Raw genomic sequence first — 21,396 nt, forward strand, 5'->3', positions numbered from 1 at the left:
CACTTCACTCACACTGTACACTTCACTCACACTGTACACTTCACTCACACTGAACACTACACTCACACTGTACACTTCACTCACACTGTACACTTCACTCACACTGAACACTACACTCACACTGTACACTTCACTCACACTGTACACTTCACTCACACTGAACACTACACTCACACTGTACACTTCACTCACACTGTACACTTCACTCACACTGAACACTACACTCACACTGTACACTTCACTCACACTGTACACTTCACTCACACTGTACACTTCACTCACACTGAACACTACACTCACACTGTACACTTCACTCACACTGTACACTTCACTCACACTGAACACTACACTCACACTGAACACTTCACTCACACTGTACACTACACTCACACTGAACACTACACCCACACTGTACACTTCACTCACACTGTACACTTCACTCACACTGTACACTACACTCACACTGAACACTTCACTCACACTGTACACTACACTCACACTGAACACTACACCCACACTGTACACTTCACTCACACTGAACACTTCACTCACACTGTACACTACACTCACACTGTACACTTCACTCACACTGTACACTTCACTCACACTGTACACTACACTCACACTGTACACTTCACTCACACTGAACACTACACTCACACTGTACACTTCACTCACACTGAACACTTCACTCACACTGTACACTACACTCACACTGTACACTTCACTCACACTGAACACTACACTCACACTGAACACTACACTCACACTGTACACTTCACTCACACTGAACACTACACTCACACTGTACACTTCACTCACACTGAACACTTCACTCACACTGTACACTTCACTCACACTGTACACTACACTCACACTGTACACTTCACTCACACTGTACACTACACTCACACTGTACACTTCACTCACACTGAACACTTCACTCACACTGTACACTACACTCACACTGAACACTACACTCACACTGTACACTTCACTCACACTGTACACTTCACTCACACTGTACACTACACTCACACTGTACACTTCACTCACACTGTACACTACACTCACACTGTACACTTCACTCACACTGAACACTACACTCACACTGTACACTTCACTCACACTGAACACTACACTCACACTGTACACTTCACTCACACTGAACACTGCACTCACACTGTACACTTCACTCACACTGAACACTTCACTCACACTGAACACTACACTCACACTGTACACTTCACTCACACTGTACACTGCACTCACACTGTACACTTCACTCACACTGTACACTTCACTCACACTGAACACTTCACTCACACTGAACACTTCACTCACACTGTACACTACACTCACACTGTACACTTCACTCACACTGTACACTTCACTCACACTGAACACTACACTCACACTGTACACTTCACTCACACTGAACACTACACTCACACTGTACACTTCACTCACACTGAACACTACACTCACACTGTACACTTCACTCACACTGAACACTACACTCACACTGCACACTGCACTCACATGGAACACTGCACTCACACTGTACACTGCAGTAACACTGAACACTTCACTCACACTGAACACTGCACTCATACTGAACACTACACCCACACTGAACACTTCACTCACACTGTACACTGCACTCACACTGAACACTGCACTCACACTGTACACTTCACTCACACTGTACACTGCACTCACACTGAACACTTCACTCACACTGTACACTGCACTCACACTGTACACTTCACTCACACTGTACACTACACTCACACTGTACACTTCACTCACACTGAACACTTCACTCACACTGTACACTTCACTCACACTGAACACTTCACTCACACTGTACACTTCACTCACACTGTACACTTCACTCACACTGAACACTTCACTCACACTGTACACTGCACTCACACTGTACACTTCACTCACACTGTACACTACACTCACACTGTACACTTCACTCACACTGAACACTTCACTCACACTGTACACTTCACTCACACTGAACACTTCACTCACACTGTACACTTCACTCACACTGTACACTTCACTCACACTGAACACTGCACTCACACTGAACACTGCACTCACACTGTACACTTCACTCACACTGTACACTGCACTCACACTGAACACTTCACTCACACTGTACACTGCACTCACACTGTACACTTCACTCACACTGTACACTACACTCACACTGTACACTTCACTCACACTGAACACTTCACTCACACTGTACACTACACTCACACTGTACACTTCACTCACACTGTACACTTCACTCACACTGAACACTACACTCACACTGAACACTTCACTCACACTGTACACTTCACTCACACTGTACACTTCACTCACACTGAACACTACACTCACACTGTACACTGCAGTCAAACAGAACACTGCACTCACACTGTACACTGCACTCACACTGCACTCACACTGCACACCATGCTCACACTGAACACTGCCCTTACATTGCCCTCACACTGCCCTCACACTGAACACCATGCTCACACTGCAATCACATTGTGCACTGCACTTACACTGCACACTGGACTCACTGTACACTGTATTCACATTGCACTGCACACTGCACTCACAGTGCACACTGTGTTCGCACTGCACAGTACACTCACAGTGCACACTGCACTCACACTGCATGCACACTGCACTCACTCTGTACACTGCATTCACATGGAACACTGCACTCACACTGAACACTGCACTCACACTACATACTGCACTCACACTGCACACTGCATTCACACTGAACACTGCACTCACACAGCACTCTGCACTCACACTGTACACTACACTCACACTGTACACTGCACTAACACTGAACACTGCACTCATACTGTACACTGCAATCACACTGCACACCATGCTCACACTACACTCACACTGCACATTTCCCTCACACTGCACACTGCCCTCATACTGCCCTCACACTGCACACTGCATTCACACTGTACACTGCCCTCACCATGCACAATGAAATCACACTGCGCACACTGCACCCTGCACTCACAGTGCACTGACACTGCACTCACTGCACACTGCATTCACATGGAACACTGCACTCACACTGCACTCACACTGCACACCATGCTCACACTGCACTCACACTGAACACTGCATTCACACTGAACACTGCACTCACACTGTACACTGCACTCACACTGAACACTGCATTCACACTGCAATCTGCACTCACACTGAACACTGCACCCTGCCCTGACACTGCACACCATGCACACACTGCACACCGTGCTCACACTGCACTCACACTACACACCATACTCACACTGCACATTGCCCTCACACTGCACTCACACTACACACTGCACTCACTGTACACTGCATTCACACTGCACACTGCACTCACAGTGCAAATTGCCCTCACACTGCACACTGCCCTCACACTGCACATTGCCCTCACACTGCCCTCACACTGCACATTGCCCTCACACTGTATTCTGCACTCACTCTGCACTCACACAGTACACTGCACTCACACTGTATTCTGCACTCACACTACACAATGCACTCACACTGCACTCAAACTGTCACACTGTGCCCATACTGTGCTCACAGTGCACTCTGTGCTCACACTGCACATTGCACTCACACTGAACACTGCACACTGCCCTCACACTGCACACCATGCACACACTGCACATTACCCTCACACTGCACTCACACCGCACACTGCACTCACTGTACACTGCATTCACACTGCACACAGCACTCACAGTGCACAATGCTATTACACTGCACTCACTGCATGCGGCACTCTGCATTCACACTGCACACTGCACTCACAGTGCACTGACACTGCATTCACACTGCACAGTGCACCCACAGTGCACATTGCACTCACACTGCATTTACAGTGCACATTGCACTCACACTGCATGCACACTGCACTCACTCTGTACACTGCATTCACACTGCACTCTGCACTCACACTGAACACTGCACTCACACTGCACTCTGCACTCACACTGAACACTACACCCTCACTGTACACTGCACTAACACTGAACACTGCATTCACACTGCACTCTGCACGCACACTGCACTCTGCACTCACACTGCACTCTGCACTCACACTGTACACTGCACTCACACTGAACACTGCATTCACACTGCACTCTGCACGCACACTGAACATTGCACTCACACTGTACACTGCACTCACACTGAACACTGCACTCTGCACTCACACTGAACACTGCACTCACACTGTACACTGCACTCACACTGAACACTGCACTCTGCACTCACACTGAACACTGCACTCACACTGAACATTGCACTCACACTGTACACTGCACTCACACTGAACACTGCACTCACACTGAACACTTCACTCACACTGTACTCTGCACTCACACTGTACACTTCACTCACACTGTACACTGCAGTCATACAGGACACTGCACTCACACTGCACTCTGCACTCACACTGTACTCTGCACTCACACTGAACACTGCACTCACACTGTACTCTGCACTCACACTGAACACTGCACTCACACTGTACACTGCACTCACACTGAACACTGCACTCACACTGTACACTACACTCACACTGAACACTGCACTCACACTGCACTCTGCACTCACACTGAACACTGCACTCACACTGTACACTGCACTCACACTGAACACTGCACTCACACTGTACACTGCACTCACACTGAACACTGCACTCACACTGTACACTGCACTCACACTGTACACTGCACTCACACTGAACACTGCACTCACACTGTACACTACACTCACACTGTACACTGCATTCACACTGCACTCTGCACGCACACTGAACATTGCATTCACACTGTACACTGCACTCACACTGAACACTGCACTCTGCACTCACACTGAACACTGCACTCACACTGTACACTGCACTCACACTGAACACTGCATTCACACTGCACTCTGCACTCACACTGAACACTGCATTCACACTGCACTCTGCACTCACACTAAACACTGCACGGACACTGTACACTGCACTCACACTGAACACTGCACACACACTGGACACTGCACTCACACTGTACACTGCACTCACACTGAACACTGCCCTCACACTGCACTCTGCACTCACACTGAACACTGCCCTCACACTGCACTCTGCACTCACACTGAACACTGCACTCACACTGTACACTGCACTCACACTGTACACTGCACTCACACTGCACACTGCACTCACACTGCACACTGCACTCACACTGTACACTGCACTCACACTGTACACTGCACTCACACTGCACACTGCACTCACACTGCACACTGCACTCACACTGAACACTGAAATCACACGAACACTGCACTCTCACTGAACACTGCACTCACACTGTACACTGCGCTCACACTGTACACTTCACTCACACTGAACACTGAATTCACACGAACACTGCAGTCACACTGTACACGGCACTCACACTGAACACTGCACACACACTGTACACGGCACTCACACTGTACACTGCAGTCATACAGGACACTGCACTCACACTGCACACTGCAGTCACACTGTACACTGCACTCACACTGTACACTGCACTCACACTGTACACGGCACTCACACTGAACACTGCACTCACACTGTACACTGCACTCACACTGAACACTGCACTCACACTGTACACTGCACTCACACTGTACACTGCACTCACACTGAACACAGCACTCACTGTACACTGCACTCACACTGAACTAGGCACTCACTGTACACTGCACTCACAATGCACACTGACTCACCGTGCACATTGCACTCACACTGCACTCACTGCACATTGCATTCATACTGCACACTGCACTCAGTGCACTGACACTGCACACTGCATTCACACTGCCCAGTGCACTCACAGTGCACATTGAACTCACACTGCACACTGCACTCACACTGTATTCTGCACTCACACTGCACTCACTCTGCACTCACACTGTACACTGCTCACACTGCTCACTGCCCTGCACACTGCACTCACACTGTGGTCACACTGCACTCACACTGTACACTGCACTCACATGGCACTCACACTGTGCTCACACTGCACACTGCACTCACACTGCACACTGCACTCACACTGTGCTCACACTGCACACTACACTCACACTATGCTCACACTGCACACTGCACTCACACTGCACACTGCACTCACACTGTGCTCACACTGCACACTGCACTCACACTGCACACTGCACTCACACTGTGCTCACACTGCACACTACACTCACACTATGCTCCCACTGCACATTGCACTCACGCTGCACACTCCACTCACACTGTGCTCACACTACACACTGCGCTCACACTGCACACTGCACTCACACTGTGCTCACACTACACACTGCGCTCACACTGCACTCACACTGTGCTCACACTGCACACTGCACTCACACTGTGCTCAAACTACACACTGCGCTCACACTGCACTCACACTGTGCTCACACTGCACATTGTGCTCACACTGTGCTCACACTGGATCTTATTGATGATGAGATATCTGATTGGATTGTTACACTCAACCAATCCGGGGCCCTGGCTAGTCCGTATAAACAGGGGTAGGCTGTCCTGTGGTTTAACAGTCGAGTCCCTACATCAGGACTGGGACGCCTGGGTTCAACTCCCACCTGTTCTGGAGGTGTGACGTAACAGGTAGATTAGGAAATGTTTAGAAGTACATGCACCTTCAGAGAGTCTCCTCACACGAGAGCCTGGCTCTGAGGTAGCTGGTCAGAGTCCATGTAAACCAAGGGTGACATAGCGACAGGATTGTGGTCTCTGTGCACAGGCAGACACTTTGATACTCTGTCAGCCTCACTGTCACACGATCTTTCCGAATGCTTGGACACACTGTGGTTAATATCTTGTGGAGCTACTGAATCATTTCCTTTGTGTGGGTAAAGAATGTGTCTACATGCTGAGATCCTGCTGAAAGACTACGGACCACACTCAGCCTTTCGAAAGCAGCAGTAACCCAAGAGAGAACAGGCAGGCAGTAAGATATGACAATTGTTCACTTGCTGTTCCTATTTGACAATAACCAGCACCCTACCGTTGGAAAAAGGGAATGCAATACCTGTACCTTCACTCACAGTCCATCTACACTGAGTGGGGTCCTGTCCCATCCCAGAGTCTCACTGTCCAGTCCCAGAGTCTCACTGTCCTGTCCCAGAGTCTCACTGTACTGTCCCAAAGTCACTCTGTCCTGTCACAGAATCACGCTGTCCTAACCCAGAGTCTCTCTGTCCTGTCCCAGAGTCTCACTGTCTTGTCCCAGAGTCTCACTGTCCCATCCCAGAGTCTCACTGTCCTGTCCCAGAGTCTCACTGTCTTGTCCCAGAGTCTCACTGTCTTGTCCCAGAGTCTCACTGTCCTGTCCCAGAGTCTCACTGTCCCATCCCAGAGTCTCACTGTCTTGTCCCAGAGTCTCACTGTCCTGTCCCAGAGTCTCTCTGTCCTGTCCCAGAGTCTCACTGTCCTGTCCCGGAGTCTCACTGTCCTGTCCCAGAGTCTCACTGTCCCATCCCAGAGTCTCTCTGTCCCCTCCCGGAGTCTCACTGTCCCGTCCCAGAGTCTCACTGTCTTGTCCCAGAGTCTCACTGTCCTGTCCCGGAGTCTCTCTGTCCTGTGCCGGAGTCTCTCTGTCCTGTCCCAGAGTCTCACTGTCCTCTCCCGGAGTCTCACTGTCCCATCCCAGAGTCTCACTGTCTTGTCCCAGAGTGTCACTGTCCTCTCCCCGAGTCTCACTATCCTGTCCCAGAGTCTCACTGTCCTGTCCCGGAGTCTCTATGTCCTCTCCCAGAGTCTCACTGTCTTGTCCCAGAGTCTCACTGTCCCATCCCAGAGTCTCACTGTCCTGTCCCAGAGTCTCTCTGTCCTGTCCCAGAGTCTCTCTGTCCTGACCCGGAGTCTCACTGTCCTGTCCCAGAGTCTCACTGTCCTCTCCCAGAGTCTCACTGTCCTCTCCCGGAGTCTCACTGTCCTCTCCCGGAGTCTCACTGTCCCATCCCAGAGTCTCACTGTCCTCTCCCGGAGTCTCACTGTCCCATCCCAGAGTCTCACTGTCTTGTCCCAGAGTCTCACTGTCCTGTCCCAGAGTCTCACTGTCCCATCCCAGAGTCTCACTGTCTTGTCCCAGAGTCTCACTGTCCTGTCCCAGAGTCTCTCTGTCCTGTCCCAGAGTCTCACTGTCCTGTCCCGGAGTCTCACTGTCCTGTCCCAGAGTCTCACTGTCCCATCCCAGAGTCTCACTGTCCCATCCCGGAGTCTCACTGTCCCGTCCCAGAGTCTCACTGTCTTGTCCCAGAGTCTCACTGTCCTGTCCCGGAGTCTCTCTGTCCTGTGCCGGAGTCTCTCTGTCCTGTCCCAGAGTCTCACTGTCCTCTCCCGGAGTCTCACTGTCCCATCCCAGAGTCTCACTGTCCTGTCCCGGAGTCTCTCTGTCCTCTCCCAGAGTCTCACTGTCTTGTCCCAGAGTGTCACTGTCCTCTCCCCGAGTCTCACTGTCCTGTCCCAGAGTCTCACTGTCCTGTCCCGGAGTCTCTCTGTCCTCTCCCAGAGTCTCACTGTCTTGTCCCAGAGTCTCACTGTCCTGTCCCGGAGTCTCTCTGTCCTGTGCCGGAGTCTCTCTGTCCTGTCCCAGAGTCTCACTGTCCTCTCCCGGAGTCTCACTGTCCCATCCCAGAGTCTCACTGTCCTGTCCCGGAGTCTCTCTGTCCTCTCCCAGAGTGTCACTGTCTTGTCCCAGAGTGTCACTGTCCTCTCCCCGAGTCTCACTGTCCCATCCCAGAGTCTCACTGTCCTGTCCCAGAGTCTCTCTGTCCTGTCCCAGAGTCTCTCTGTCCTGTCCCGGAGTCTCTCTGTCCCATCCCAGAGTCTCACTGTCCTCTCCCAGAGTCTCACTGTCCTCTCCCGGAGTCTCACTGTCCTCTCCCGGAGTCTCACTGTCCCATCCTAGAGTCTCACTGTCCTCTCCCGGAGTCTCACTGTCCCGTCCCAGAGTCTCACTGTCCTGTCCCAGAGTCTCACTGTCCTGTCCCGGAGTCTCTCTGTCCTGTCCCGGAGTCTCTCTGTCCTGTCCCAGAGTCTCACTGTCTTGTCCCAGAGTCTCACTGTCCTCTCCCCGAGTCTCACTGTCCTGTCCCAGAGTCTCACTGTCCTGTCCCGGAGTCTCTCTGTCCTGTCCCGGAGTCTCTCTGTCCTGTCCCGGAGTCTCACTGTCTTGTCCCAGAGTCTCACTGTCCTCTCCCGGAGTCTCACTGTCCTCTCCCGGAGTCTCACTGTCCCATCCCAGAGTCTCACTGTCCTGTCCCAGAGTCTCACTGTCTTGTCCCAGAGTCTCACTGTCCTCTCCCCGAATCTCACTGTCCTGTCCCAGAGTCTCTCTGTCCTGTCCCAGAGTCTCACTGTCCTCTCCCAGAGTCTCACTGTCTTGTCCCAGAGTCTCACTGTCCTCTCCCCGAGTCTCACTGTCCTGTCCCAGAGTCTCTCTGTCCTGTCCCAGAGTCTCACTGTCCTCTCCCAGAGTCTCACTGTCTTGTCCCAGAGTCTCACTGTCCTGTCCCAGAGTCTCACTGTCCTGTCCCAGAGTCTCTCTGTCCTGTCCCAGAGTCTCACTGTCCTGTCCCAGAGTCTCTCTGTCCTCTCCCCGAGTCTCACTGTCCTGTCCCAGAGTCTCTCTGTCCTGTCCCAGAGTCTCACTGTCCTCTCCCAGAGTCTCACTGTCTTGTCCCAGAGTCTCACTGTCCTGTCCCAGAGTCTCTCTGTCCTGTCCCAGAGTCTCACTGTCCTCTCCCCGAGTCTCACTGTCCTCTCCCAGAGTCTCACTGTCTTGTCCCAGAGTCTCACTGTCCTCTCCCCGAGTCTCACTGTCCTCTCCCAGAGTCTCTCTGTCCTGTCCCAGAGAGTCTCACTGTCCTCTCCCAGAGTCTCACTGTCTTGTCCCAGAGTCTCACTGTCCTGTCCCAGAGTCTCTCTGTCCTGTCCCAGAGTCTCTCTGTCCTGTTCCAGAGTCTCACTGTCCTCTCTCAGAGTCTGTCTACATCAGCTTGTAATAGATGGATTTTTAATCAGTCAGAGCATCTTCGATTATGGGGAAAATTCAGAAAAGTGGAGTTGAGAATGATTGAATTAGCCAGGTATCATTGAATGGTGGAGCAGATTCGATGGGCCGAATAGCCAATTTTCTCCTACAGCTTACGGTCTTGTTGTCAGGAGTGTGGTAGGATGCTCCCTGTTGCCTGGATGAGCGCAGCTCCGCCAGCATTCGAGCAGCTTACCTCCCTATAACCCCACCCCCCCCCCCCATCCAGGACAAAGCAACCTAATCCAACATCTTAAATGTTCTGGGGACCCAGGTACAAATCCTGGATTGTGCTTTGTCTGGTTTCTCCCTTCGTCCTTATCGCCGGGGTGGGGGTGGGGACGGGGGAGGGTTGGTGACCCTGCCAGGGGAGGAGAATTCCTGATGGTATCGCTCTTGGGACCACTCCTCTCCATGGATTTCCAGCTTGCTGTGGTGGAAGGGCCTGAGTTTACCCATGAATGCAAAGAGGCCAGGGTTGACACTTTAACCCTTGACCTTGTGTATTGTTGAAAGAGAAGACCATGAAGATGGCTGTCACTCAGAATGTGGTGTTTGTCCCCATCAGATTTTGGTGCCAGCAGGAGTTTGTAGCCCAGATTGTGCTGCATTTCTCTCCCTCTGACGTTCCATTGACATCTTCAGGTCTGACACTCAGAGCTCTGCCACTCTGCCAATGAAGTTACAGCTGATGTCCTTTTAGCTTTAAAAATAAAGACAAGACAATTAAAAGTTCAATACATCCATGGGTGTACAAAAAACCCTGATGAATGTCATAACAACAAGATGCACTGCAGAAATTCATCAAAGATCCTTAAACAGCACCTTCCAAACATACAACCCCATTCCATCTAGAAGGACAAGGGCAATAGATACATGGGAACACCACCCCCCGCAAGTTCCCCTCCGAGCCCCTCGCGATGTTGAAGTGGAAGTATATCATCGTTCCTTCACTGTCACTGAGTCAAAATCCTGGAATTCCCTCCCTAAGGACATTGTGGGTCAATCCACAAGCACACAGACTGTGGACCGAAGTGGTTCAAGAAAACAGCTCTATCCCACCTTCTCAAGGGGCAACTAGGGATGGTACAATAAATGCTGGGCCCAGCCCCTGATGTTCACATTCTGAAAATGAATTGAAGAGCATATTTTCTTCTGTGCATTATTTTGCACTGATACACATATACAGCAGTATCTTATTTCCTCCCCCCACTGTATCTGCCATGATCCCTGTGGGTTTGAGTTATGTTCATAATGCAAAGTTGTTGCTTTCTATTGTCAAGTCACTGGAAAAGCTTAGCTTGGGGCCCGGCCAATTCTGGACCACATGTCTTCAGTAAGTATTGTCCAATGCAGTGTCCAATGCTTGCAGCTGTTTCTTGATATCACGTGGGGTGAATCGAACTGACTGAAATACTGGGGTTCACTGGAGGAGGCTGTGGTGGACCATCCCCTTGAACACTGTCATACTTCCCCGGTTAAAGGGACACTTTGCGGGCTACAATTACATTCATTGGATTCCAACCAATCTCTTTGGGTTTCTGACAAATTCCCTGCATCACAGTCACATTCTCTGTGTTAAAGCTGCACTGTGTGGGCTACAGTCACACTCACTGGGATAGAGATACACTTCCTAGGGATGACAGTCATACTCATTATGTTACAGCTCAATCCCCCAGGTAACAGACCAATTCTCGGGATGATAGCCGTACTCATCCCGTTACAGACACACTGAACTGTGGTTCAGGAGTGGCTGTGTGTACTGGAGCTGTCTGGCTCTGAATTATTGAACCAAGGTGCCATGATGCTCATGACTGAGCCAGATGTTCCATGTTGTTCAGAGCGAGGAGCCAGGGATTGCTTCCGATTATGAGCAGCTGATTTGCAGCATCTTGTGGAGACACTGATTGTAGTTTCAGAGCAGTCTCTGGTCAGGATTCTGCAGGCGACTGTCAACTTCTGGCTTGCATTGTGTTGATGTCACTAGGGCTGGTTTGCAGAGTTTCCCAACAATCTCTGGGGATGTGAGTATTCTAACATTCACAAAACTCACATTCATTTTCCTCATTGTTCATGGAGCTTCAGCAAAGTGAAGGAAGGATTTGTAACTGTCTGTACCCTGTGATGTGGGAGAGGGAGAGATCTCCCAATCACTGAGAGAGCGAGGATACCCAGCTCTCAATCACAACTCGCTTTGGTTTCAGCACAATCTCCGCGAACAGTGAGTCATGGATTGTTCTGTCTGTGACTGTGTAACCTCTCGGGTTCAGTACATTACAGAGGATCGAGACAGACAGTTTTCGCTGTCAGCTCAGGAACAGGAAGGTGGTACCAACAAGAATGGTTCAGCTAAAACAATCGCCTGACAGAAAGACAGAGCAAACCTGCAGAAAGTGACTGTAACCAGGGGGGAGTGACTGTAACCAGGGGAGTGTGACTGTAACCAGGGGAGAGTGACTGTAACCAGGGGGGAGTGACTGTAACCAGGGGGGAGTGACTGTAACCAGGGGAGAGTGACTGTAACCAGGGGAGTGTGACTGTAACCAGGGGAGAGTGACTGTAACCAGGGGGGAGTGACTGTAACCAGGGGAGTGTGACTGTAACCAGGGGAGAGTGACTGTAACCAGGGGGGAGTGACTGTAACCAGGGGAGAGTGACTGTAACCAGGGGAGTGTGACTGTAACCAGGGGAGAGTGACTGTAACCAGGGGGGAGTGACTGTAACCAGGGGAGAGTGACTGTAACCAGGGGGGAGTGACTATAACCAGGGGAGAGTGACTGTAACCAGGGGAGTGTGACTGTAACCAGGGGAGAGTGACTGTAACCAGGGGGGAGTGACTGTAACCAGGGGAGAGTGACTGTAACCAGGGGTGTGTGACTGTAACCAGGGGAGAGTGACTGTAACCAGGGGGGAGTGACTATAACCAGGGGAGAGTGACTGTAACCAGGGGAGTGTGACTGTAACCAGGGGAGAGTGACTGTAACCAGGGGGGAGTGACTGTAACCAGGGGTGTGTGACTGTAACCAGGGGAGAGTGACTGTAACCAGGGAAGTGTGACTGTAACCAGGGGAGAGTGACTGTAACCAGGGGTGTGTGACTGTAACCGGGGGGAGTGACTGTAACCAGGGGAGTGTGACTGTAACCAGGGGTGAGTGACTGTAACCAGGGGAGTGTGACTGTAACCAGGGGAGAGTGACTGTAACCAGGGGTGTGTGACTGTAACCAGGGGAGAGTGACTGTAACCAGGGGAGAGTGACTGTAACCAGGGGAGAGTGACTGTAACCCGGGCAGTGTGGGGTGATGAGTGTGTACCCGGGCAGTGTGGGGCGATGAGTGTGTACCCGGGCAGTGTGGGGCGATGAGTGTGTACCCGGGCAGTGTGGGGTGTTGGGGTGTGTACCTGGGCAGTGTGGGGTGATGGGGTGTGTACCCGGGTAGTGTGGGGTGTTGGGGTGTGTACCTGGGCAGTGTGGGGTGTTGGGGTGTATACCTGGGCAGTGTGGGGTGATGGGGTGTGTACCTGGGCAGTGTGGGGTGTTGGGGTGTGTACCTGGGCAGTGTGGGGTGTTGGGGTGTATACCTGGGCAGTGTGGGGTGTTGGGGTGTATACCTGGGCGTGTGGGATGATGGGGTGTGTACCTGGGCAGTGTGGGGTGTTGGGGTGTGTACCTGGGCGTGTGGGATGATGGGGTGTGTACCTGGGCAGTGTGGGGTGATGGGGTGTGTACCCGGGCAGTGTGGGGTGTTGGGGTGTGTACCTGGGCAGTGTGGGGTGTTGGGGTGTGTACCTGGGCAGTGTGGGGTGATGGGGTGTGTACCCGGGTAGTGTGGGGTGTTGGGGTGTGTACCTGGGCAGTGTGGGGTGTTGGGGTGTGTACCTGGGCAGTGTGGGGTGATGGGGTGTGTACCTGGGCAGTGTGGGGTGATGGGGTGTGTACCTGGGCAGTGTGGGGTGTTGGGGTGTGTACCTGGGCAGTGTGGGGTGTTGGGGTGTATACCTGGGCAGTGTGGGGTGTTGGGGTGTATACCTGGGCGTGTGGGATGATGGGGTGTGTACCTGGGCAGTGTGGGGTGTTGGGGTGTATACCTGGGCGTGTGGGATGATGGGGTGTGTACCTGGGCAGTGTGGGGTGATGGGGTGTATACCTGGGCAGTGTGGGGTGTTGGGGTGTATACCTGGGCAGTGTGGGGTGATGGGGAGTGTACCCGGGCAGTGTGGGGTGATGGGGTGTGTACCTGGGCAGTGTGGGGTGATGGGGTGTGTACCTGGGCAGTGTGGGGTGTTGGGGTGTATACCTGGGCAGTGTGGGGTGTTGGGGTGTATACCTGGGCAGTGTGGGGTGTTGGGGTGTGTACCCGGGCAGTGTGTGTGGTGATGGGGTGTGTACCAGTGTGTGTGAGGTGATGGGGCGTGTACCCGGGCAGTGTGTGGGGTGTTGGGGTGTGTACCCGGGCAGTGTGAGGTGATGGTGAGTGTACCCGGGCAGTGTGGGGTGATGGGGTGTGTACCCGGGCAGTGTGGGGAGATGGGGTGTGTACCAGTGTGTGTGTGGTGATGGGGCGTGTACCCGGGCAGTGTTGGGTGTTGGGGTGTGTACCCAGGCAGTGTGGGGTGTTGGGGTGTGTACCTGGGCAGTGTGGGGTGTTGGGGTGTTTACCTGGGCAGTGTGGGGTGATGGGGAGTGTACCAGTGTGTGTCTGGTGATGGGGTGTGTACCTGGGCAGTGTTGGGTGTTGGGGTGTGTACCCGGGCAGTGTGGGGAGTGTTGGGGTGTGTACCCGGGCAGTGTGTGGAGTGTTGGGGTGTGTACCCGGGCAGTGTTGGGTGTTGGGGTGTGTACCCGGGCAGTGTGTGGGGTGTTGGGGTGTGTACCCGGGTAGTGTTGGGTGTTGGGGTGTGTACCAGTGTGTGTGGGGTGATGGGGTGTGTACCCGGGCAGTGTTGTGTGTTGGGGTGTGTACCCGGGCAGAGTGATGCGATGAGTGTGTACCCGGGCGGTGTGGGGTGTTGGGGTGTGTACCTGGGTAGTGTGGGGTGATGGGGTGTGTACCAGTGTGTGTGGGGTGATGGGGTGTGTACCTGGGCAGTGTTGGGTGTTGGGGTGTGTACCCGGGCAGAGTGATGCGATGAGTGTGTACCCGGGCGGTGTGGGGTGTTGGGGTGTGTACCCGGGCAATGTGTGTGGTGATGGGGTGTGTACTAGTGTGTGTGGGGTGATGGAGTGTGTACCCGGGCAGTGTGTGTGGTGATGGGGTGTGTACCAGTGTGTGTGGGGTGATGGGGTGTGTACCCGGGCAGTGTGTGGGGTGTTGGGGTGTGTACCCGGGCAGTGTTGGGTGTTGGGGTGTGTACCCGGGCAGTGTGAGGTGATGGGGTGTGTACCCGGGCAGTGTGTGTGGTGATGGTGTGTGTACCAGTGTGTGTGGGGTGATGGGGCGTGTACCCGGGCAGTGTTGGGTGTTGGGGTGTGTACCCGGGCAGTGTTGGGTGTTGGGGTGTGTACCAGTGTATGTGGGGTGATGGGGTGTGTACCCGGGCAGTGTTGGGTGTTGGAGTGTGTATCCGGACAGTGTGTGTGGTGATGGGGTGTGTACCCGGGCAGTGTTGGGTGTTGGGGTGTGTACCCGGGCATGTTGGGTGTTGGGGTGTGTACCGGGGCAGTGTGAGGTGATGGTGACTGTACCCGGGCAGTGTGTGGTGATGGGGTGTGTAACCGGGTGGTGTGTGGGGTGATGGGGTGTGTACCTGGGCAGTGTTGGGTGTTGGGGTGTGTACCCGGGCAGTGTGGGGAGTGTTGGGGTGTGTACCCGGGCAGTGTGTGGAGTGTTGGGGTGTGTACCCGGGCAGTGTTGGGTGTTGGGGTGTGTACCCGGGCAGTGTGTGGGGTGTTGGGGTGTGTACCCGGGTAGTGTTGGGTGTTGGGGTGTGTACCAGTGTGTGTGGGGTGATGGGGTGTGTACCCGGGCAGTGTTGGGTGTTGGGGTGTGTACCCGGGCAGAGTGATGCGATGAGTGTGTACCCGGGCGGTGTGGGGTGTTGGGGTGTGTACCCGGGTAGTGTGGGGTGATGGGGTGTGTACCAGTGTGTGTGGGGTGATGGGGTGTGTACCTGGGCAGTGTTGGGTGTTGGGGTGTGTACCCGGGCAGAGTGATGCGATGAGTGTGTACCCGGGCGGTGTGGGGTGTTGGGGTGTGTACCCGGGCAGTGTGTGTGGTGATGGGGTGTGTACTAGTGTGTGTGGGGTGATGGGGTGTGTACCCGGGCAGTGTGTGGGGTGTTGGGGTGTGTACCCGGGCAGTGTTGGGTGTTGGGGTGTGTACCCGGGCAGTGTGAGGTGATGGGGTGTGTACCCGGGCAGTGTGTGTGGTGATGGGGTGTGTACCAGTGTGTGTGGGGTGATGGGGCGTGTACCCGGGCAGTGTTGGGGTGTGTACCCGGGCAGTGTTGGTTGTTGGGGTGTGTACCAGTGTGTGTGGGGTGATGGGGTGTGTACCCGGGCAGTGTTGGGTGTTGGAGTGTGTATCCGGACAGTGTGTGTGGTGATGGGGTGTGTACCCGGGCAGTGTTGGGTGTTGGGGTGTGTACCCGGGCATGTTGGGTGTTGGGGTGTGTACCGGGGCAGTGTGAGGTGATGGTGACTGTACCCGGGCAGTGTGTGGTAATGGGGTGTGTACCCGGGCGGTGTGTGGGGTGATGGGGTGTGTACCTGGGCAGTGTTGGGTGTTGGGGTGTGTACCCGGGCAGTGTGGGGAGTGTTGGGGTGTGTACCCGGGCAGTGTGTGGAGTGTTGGGGTGTGTACCCGGGCAGTGTTGGGTGTTGGGGTGTGTACCCGGGCAGTGTGGGGAGTGTTGGGGTGTGTACCCGGGCAGTGTTGGGTGTTGGGGTGTGTACCCGGGCAGTGTGTGGGGTGATGGGGTGTGTACCCGGGCATGTTGGGTGTTGGGGTGTGTACCGGGGCAGTGTGAGGTGATGGTGACTGTACCCGGGCAATGTGTGGTGATGGGGTGTGTACCTGGGCAGTGTGGGGAGATGGGGTGTGTACCCGGGCAGTGTGGGGCGTTGGGTTGTGTACCTGGGCAATGTGGGGTGATGGGGTGTGTACCTGGGCAGTGTGGGGCGTTGGGGTGTGTACCTGGGCAATGTGCGATGATGGGGTGTGTACCTGGGCAGTGTGGGGTGATGGGGTGTATACCTGGGCAGTGTGGGGTGTTGGGGTGTGTACCTGGCAGTGTGGGGTGATGGGGTGTGTACCTGGGCAGTGTGGGGTGTTGGGGTGTGTACCTGGGCAGTGTGGGGTGTTGGGGTGTGTACCCGGGTAGTGTGGGGTGTTGGGGTGTGTACCCGGGCCGTGTGGGGTGTTGGGGTGTGTAACTGGGCAGTGTGGGGTGTTGGGGTGTGTACCCGGGCCGTGTGGGGTGTTGGGGTGTGTACCCGGGCAGTGTGGGGAGATGGGGTGTGTACCCGGGCAGTGTGGGGTGTTGGGGTGTGTACCGGGCAGTGTGGGGAGATGGGGTGTGTACCCGGGCAGTGTGGGGTGTTGGGGTGTGTACCCGGGCAGTGTGGGGTGTTGGGGTGTGTACCTGGGCAGTGTGGGGTGATGGTGAATGTACCCGGGCAGTGTGGGGAGATGGGGTGTGTACCCGGGCAGAGTGGGGTTTTGGGGTGTGTACCCGGGCAGTGTGGGGTGATGGGGTGTGTACCCAGGCAGTGTGGGGTGATGGGGTGTGTACCCGGGTAGTGTGGGGTGTTGGGGTGTGTACCCGGGCAGTGTGGGGAGATGGGTTGTGTACCCGGGCAGTGTGGGGCGTTGGGGTGTGTACCTGGGTAATGTGGGGTGTTGGGGTGTGTACCCGGGCCGTGTGGGGTGATGGGGTGTGTACCCGGGCCCTGTGGGGTGATGGGGTGTGTACCCGGGCAGTGTGGGGAGATGGGGTGTGTACCTGGGCAGTGTGGGGTGTTGGGGTGTGTACCCGGGCCGTGTGGGGTGTTGGGGTGTGTACCCGGGCCGTGTGGGGTGATGGGGTGTGTACCCGGGCAGTGTGGGGAGATGGGGTGTGTACCTGGGCAGTGTGGGGAGATGGGGTGTGTACCCGGGCAGTGTGGGGTGATGGGGTGTGTACCTGGGCAGTGTGGGGTGTTGGGGTGTGTACCCGGGCAGTGTGGGGTGATGGGGTGTGTACCTGGGCAGTGTGGGGAGATGGGGTGTGTACCTGGGCAGTGTGGGGTGTTGGGGTGTGTACCCGGGCCGTGTGGGGTGATGGGGTGTGTACCTGGGCAGTGTGTGTGGTGATGGGGTGTGTACCTGGGCAGTGTGGGGAGATGGGGTGTGTACCTGGGCAGTGTGGGGAGATGGGGTGTGTACCGGGGCAGTGTGGGGAGATGGGGTGTGTACCTGGGCAGTGTGGGGTAATGGGGTGTGTACCCAGGCAGTGTGGGGTGTTGGGGTGTGTACCCGGGCCGTGTGGGGTGTTGGGGTGTGTACCCGGGCAGTGTGGGGTGTTGGGGTGTGTCCCCGGGCAGTATGGGGTGTTGGGGTGTGTACCTGGGCAATGTGGGGAGATGGGGTGTGTACCCGGGCAGTGTGAGGTGTTGGGGTGTGTACCCGGTCAGTGTGGGGTGATGGGATGTGTACCCGGGCCGTGTGGGGTTTTGGGGTGTGTATCCGGGCAGTGTGGGGTGTTGGGGTGTGTACTCGGGCCGTGTGGGGTGTTGGGGTGTGTACCCGGGCAGTGTGGGGTGTTGGGGTGTGTACCCGGGCTGTGTGGGGTGTTGGGGTTGAGGTACATTATGCTATGCCATGGCCGGGTGCCCTGTTTGTAGAAGGTTGTGAAGCCTGTCCTGGGACATTGTGCTGACCTGTGATGTTGTGTGATGTTCCTGCAGGTCCCTTCACTCCACAATGACTGAGCCGATCCCGAAGCCGAGCCTGTCCCCTCCCAGACGAACCTGTAGCCCCGTGTCTCCAGGTGCTGCTAAGCGTCTGTATCGCAATCTCTCAGAACGCTTCAAAGGGAGTCACTCCTCCTTCGATGATCCAGTGACCCCCCCAAAGATGGAGAACGAGAGGCTGAGGACGTTATCCTGGGTATGTGGGAATTGATCAGACAAAGGGCATCATGTGTTTTGTGTGATGGTGAGAATGGAAGTGGGACAGGTTTTTAATTCCGTGGAATGTTTGTGTGTCTAAGCCCACCCCTTTTGCCCCACTGTCAAATCAGATACTGGGCAGGAAGGCTCACAGTTAACCTTCAGGCCCCACTACCAATTGAGACTGCCAGCTAATGACTATTTCAGGTCCTTAAACCATCATCACTGGGATTATGTCAAGTGGTGTGTATGACAGCTTTTAGTCTTTGGGCAGCTTATGACCTCGTTGGGTTGGAAAGGGGGTAGTAGGGATGTGGATGGTAGGTGGAGTTTGGAGTAGAAAAGGTGGGTGACTTCCTCAGTGAAAGGAAATCAGTGCGTTCTCAAGGGACTTGACGATTGAATGGATGGGTGCCATCTGGGAACCAGTCCCACCCTTGCTTCCAACTCCTCTGTTATCCTTTTTCTGGTGACCCCCATCTATAGAAAACCCATTTCTTCCTCACCACTTATCTTTGTCCTATAACCTCTGTGATCCTGGGACTCTGAGGTTGCTCATCTGACAGCAAACATGGCCCGTTTTTGGGTGCTGCTGAGTGCAGGAGCTGCCAACCTTTCTTTGGAGAGCAGTTCTCACTCAGTGGGATTTCCACCCTCACAGTGCTGATTCAAGGGTACTTGCAGCCTGCGATCCTCTCCCTGGCTGATTAGCATGTGGTTCAGTAGGCTGTCTCTGGACAGATTGGTAGTGTGTCTGTTTCACTGGCTCACCATCTGGCTGACAAGCTCCTGACACCTCAATATCCCAACCACTATTTCAGCTCTGTCATCTTTCATTATGGAGAGTTTTCCTCAGCAACGTTCCAGCCACAGTCAGTAAACCAACCAGCTCCCTTCTGAAGAATGGGAAAGGTGTGGGCAGTTCCTGTCAAACTATCAGTGAGGTCATCAGCTCCCACCCAGCACAAACAAGGTTAGGATCACATCAGAGAAAAGGAGACATGGAATAAAGATGGACAGAGCCGCAATAAATCACAGTCCATCATTAATCACTCCCCAGATTCACAGAGAGAAAGAGAGAGACATAGAACATTACAGCGCAGTCTAGGCCCTTTGGCTCTTGATGTTGCGCCGACCTGTGGAATCAATCTGAAGCAGATCTATCTTACATTATTCCATTTTCATCCTTATGTTTATCCAATGACTATTTAAATGCCCTTAAAGTTGGTGAGTCTACTACTGTTCCAGGCAGTGCGTTCCATGCCCCTACTACTCTCTGAGTAAAGGAGTTACCTCTGACATCTGTTCTAAATCTGCCACAACTCAGTTTAAAGCTTTGTCCCCTCGTGCTACCCATCACCATCTGAGGAAAAACCCTCTCCCTGTCCACCCTGTCTAACCCTCTGATTATCTTATATGTCTCAATTAAGTCACCTCTCAAACTTCTTCCCTTTAATGAAAACAGCCTCAAGTCCCTCAGCCTTTCCTCACAAGACCTTCCCTCCATACCTCCTGGTAAATCACCTCGGGGAATCCATATCAGAGATTTGGACAAGGTGAGGATAACTAGAAGAAGACTGTGAATGAGGTTTAACCCTCAGTGAGTGTGCAGGAGTAATAATGTCACTGTGCAAAGTGCCTGCTGGCTGAAGCACAAACAGACCATACAACATCGGAAAATGGAAAAGCTTTATCATTGGAAAAAGTGCCAAGTGGAGCCTACAGGTTACAGTGTATTCCAAAGGAAGTGGACTCCCTCACCAGACCCTCTGAGATCGGGGAAAACCACTTGGGTGCAAGCAATCGCTCAGCCTCACTCAGGACATCTCCTGAACAGAGGGACCCCAAAACAAAACCAAGCCTTGTCCACTCTGTTAACATTTACATCTGGACTGGGATTGGGGCTGGGATCGGGGCTGGGAATGGGGCTGGGATCGGGGCTGGGACCTGGGACCGGGGCTGGGTTCTGGGCTGGGATTGGGGCTGGGATCTGAGCTGGGATTAGGGCTGGGATTGGGTTGGGATCTGAGCTGGGATTGGGGCTGGGATCTGAGCTGGTATTAGGGCTGGGATTGGGGCTGGGATTGGGGCTGGTATCGGGGCTGGTATCGGTGCTGGGATCGGGGCTGGGATCGGGGCTGGGATTGGGGCGGGGATCT

General features: G+C 54.0%; 1 protein-coding gene across 1 annotated transcript in view; it reads left to right on the top strand.

The window, feature by feature from the left end:
• The window catches only part of ankfn1a (ankyrin repeat and fibronectin type III domain containing 1a), a 338,629-nt gene that overhangs the window by 165,360 nt on the left and 151,873 nt on the right, over positions 1–21,396 (top strand). The window contains exon 8 of the mRNA XM_072559008.1: positions 19,034–19,235. Within this exon, the coding sequence (XP_072415109.1) occupies positions 19,034–19,235 (202 nt within the window). The remainder of the gene's footprint in view (positions 1–19,033; positions 19,236–21,396) is intronic.

This window comes from Chiloscyllium punctatum, chromosome 39 (assembly GCF_047496795.1).
Source record: "Chiloscyllium punctatum isolate Juve2018m chromosome 39, sChiPun1.3, whole genome shotgun sequence".
Taxonomy (NCBI): Eukaryota; Metazoa; Chordata; class Chondrichthyes; order Orectolobiformes; family Hemiscylliidae; genus Chiloscyllium; species Chiloscyllium punctatum.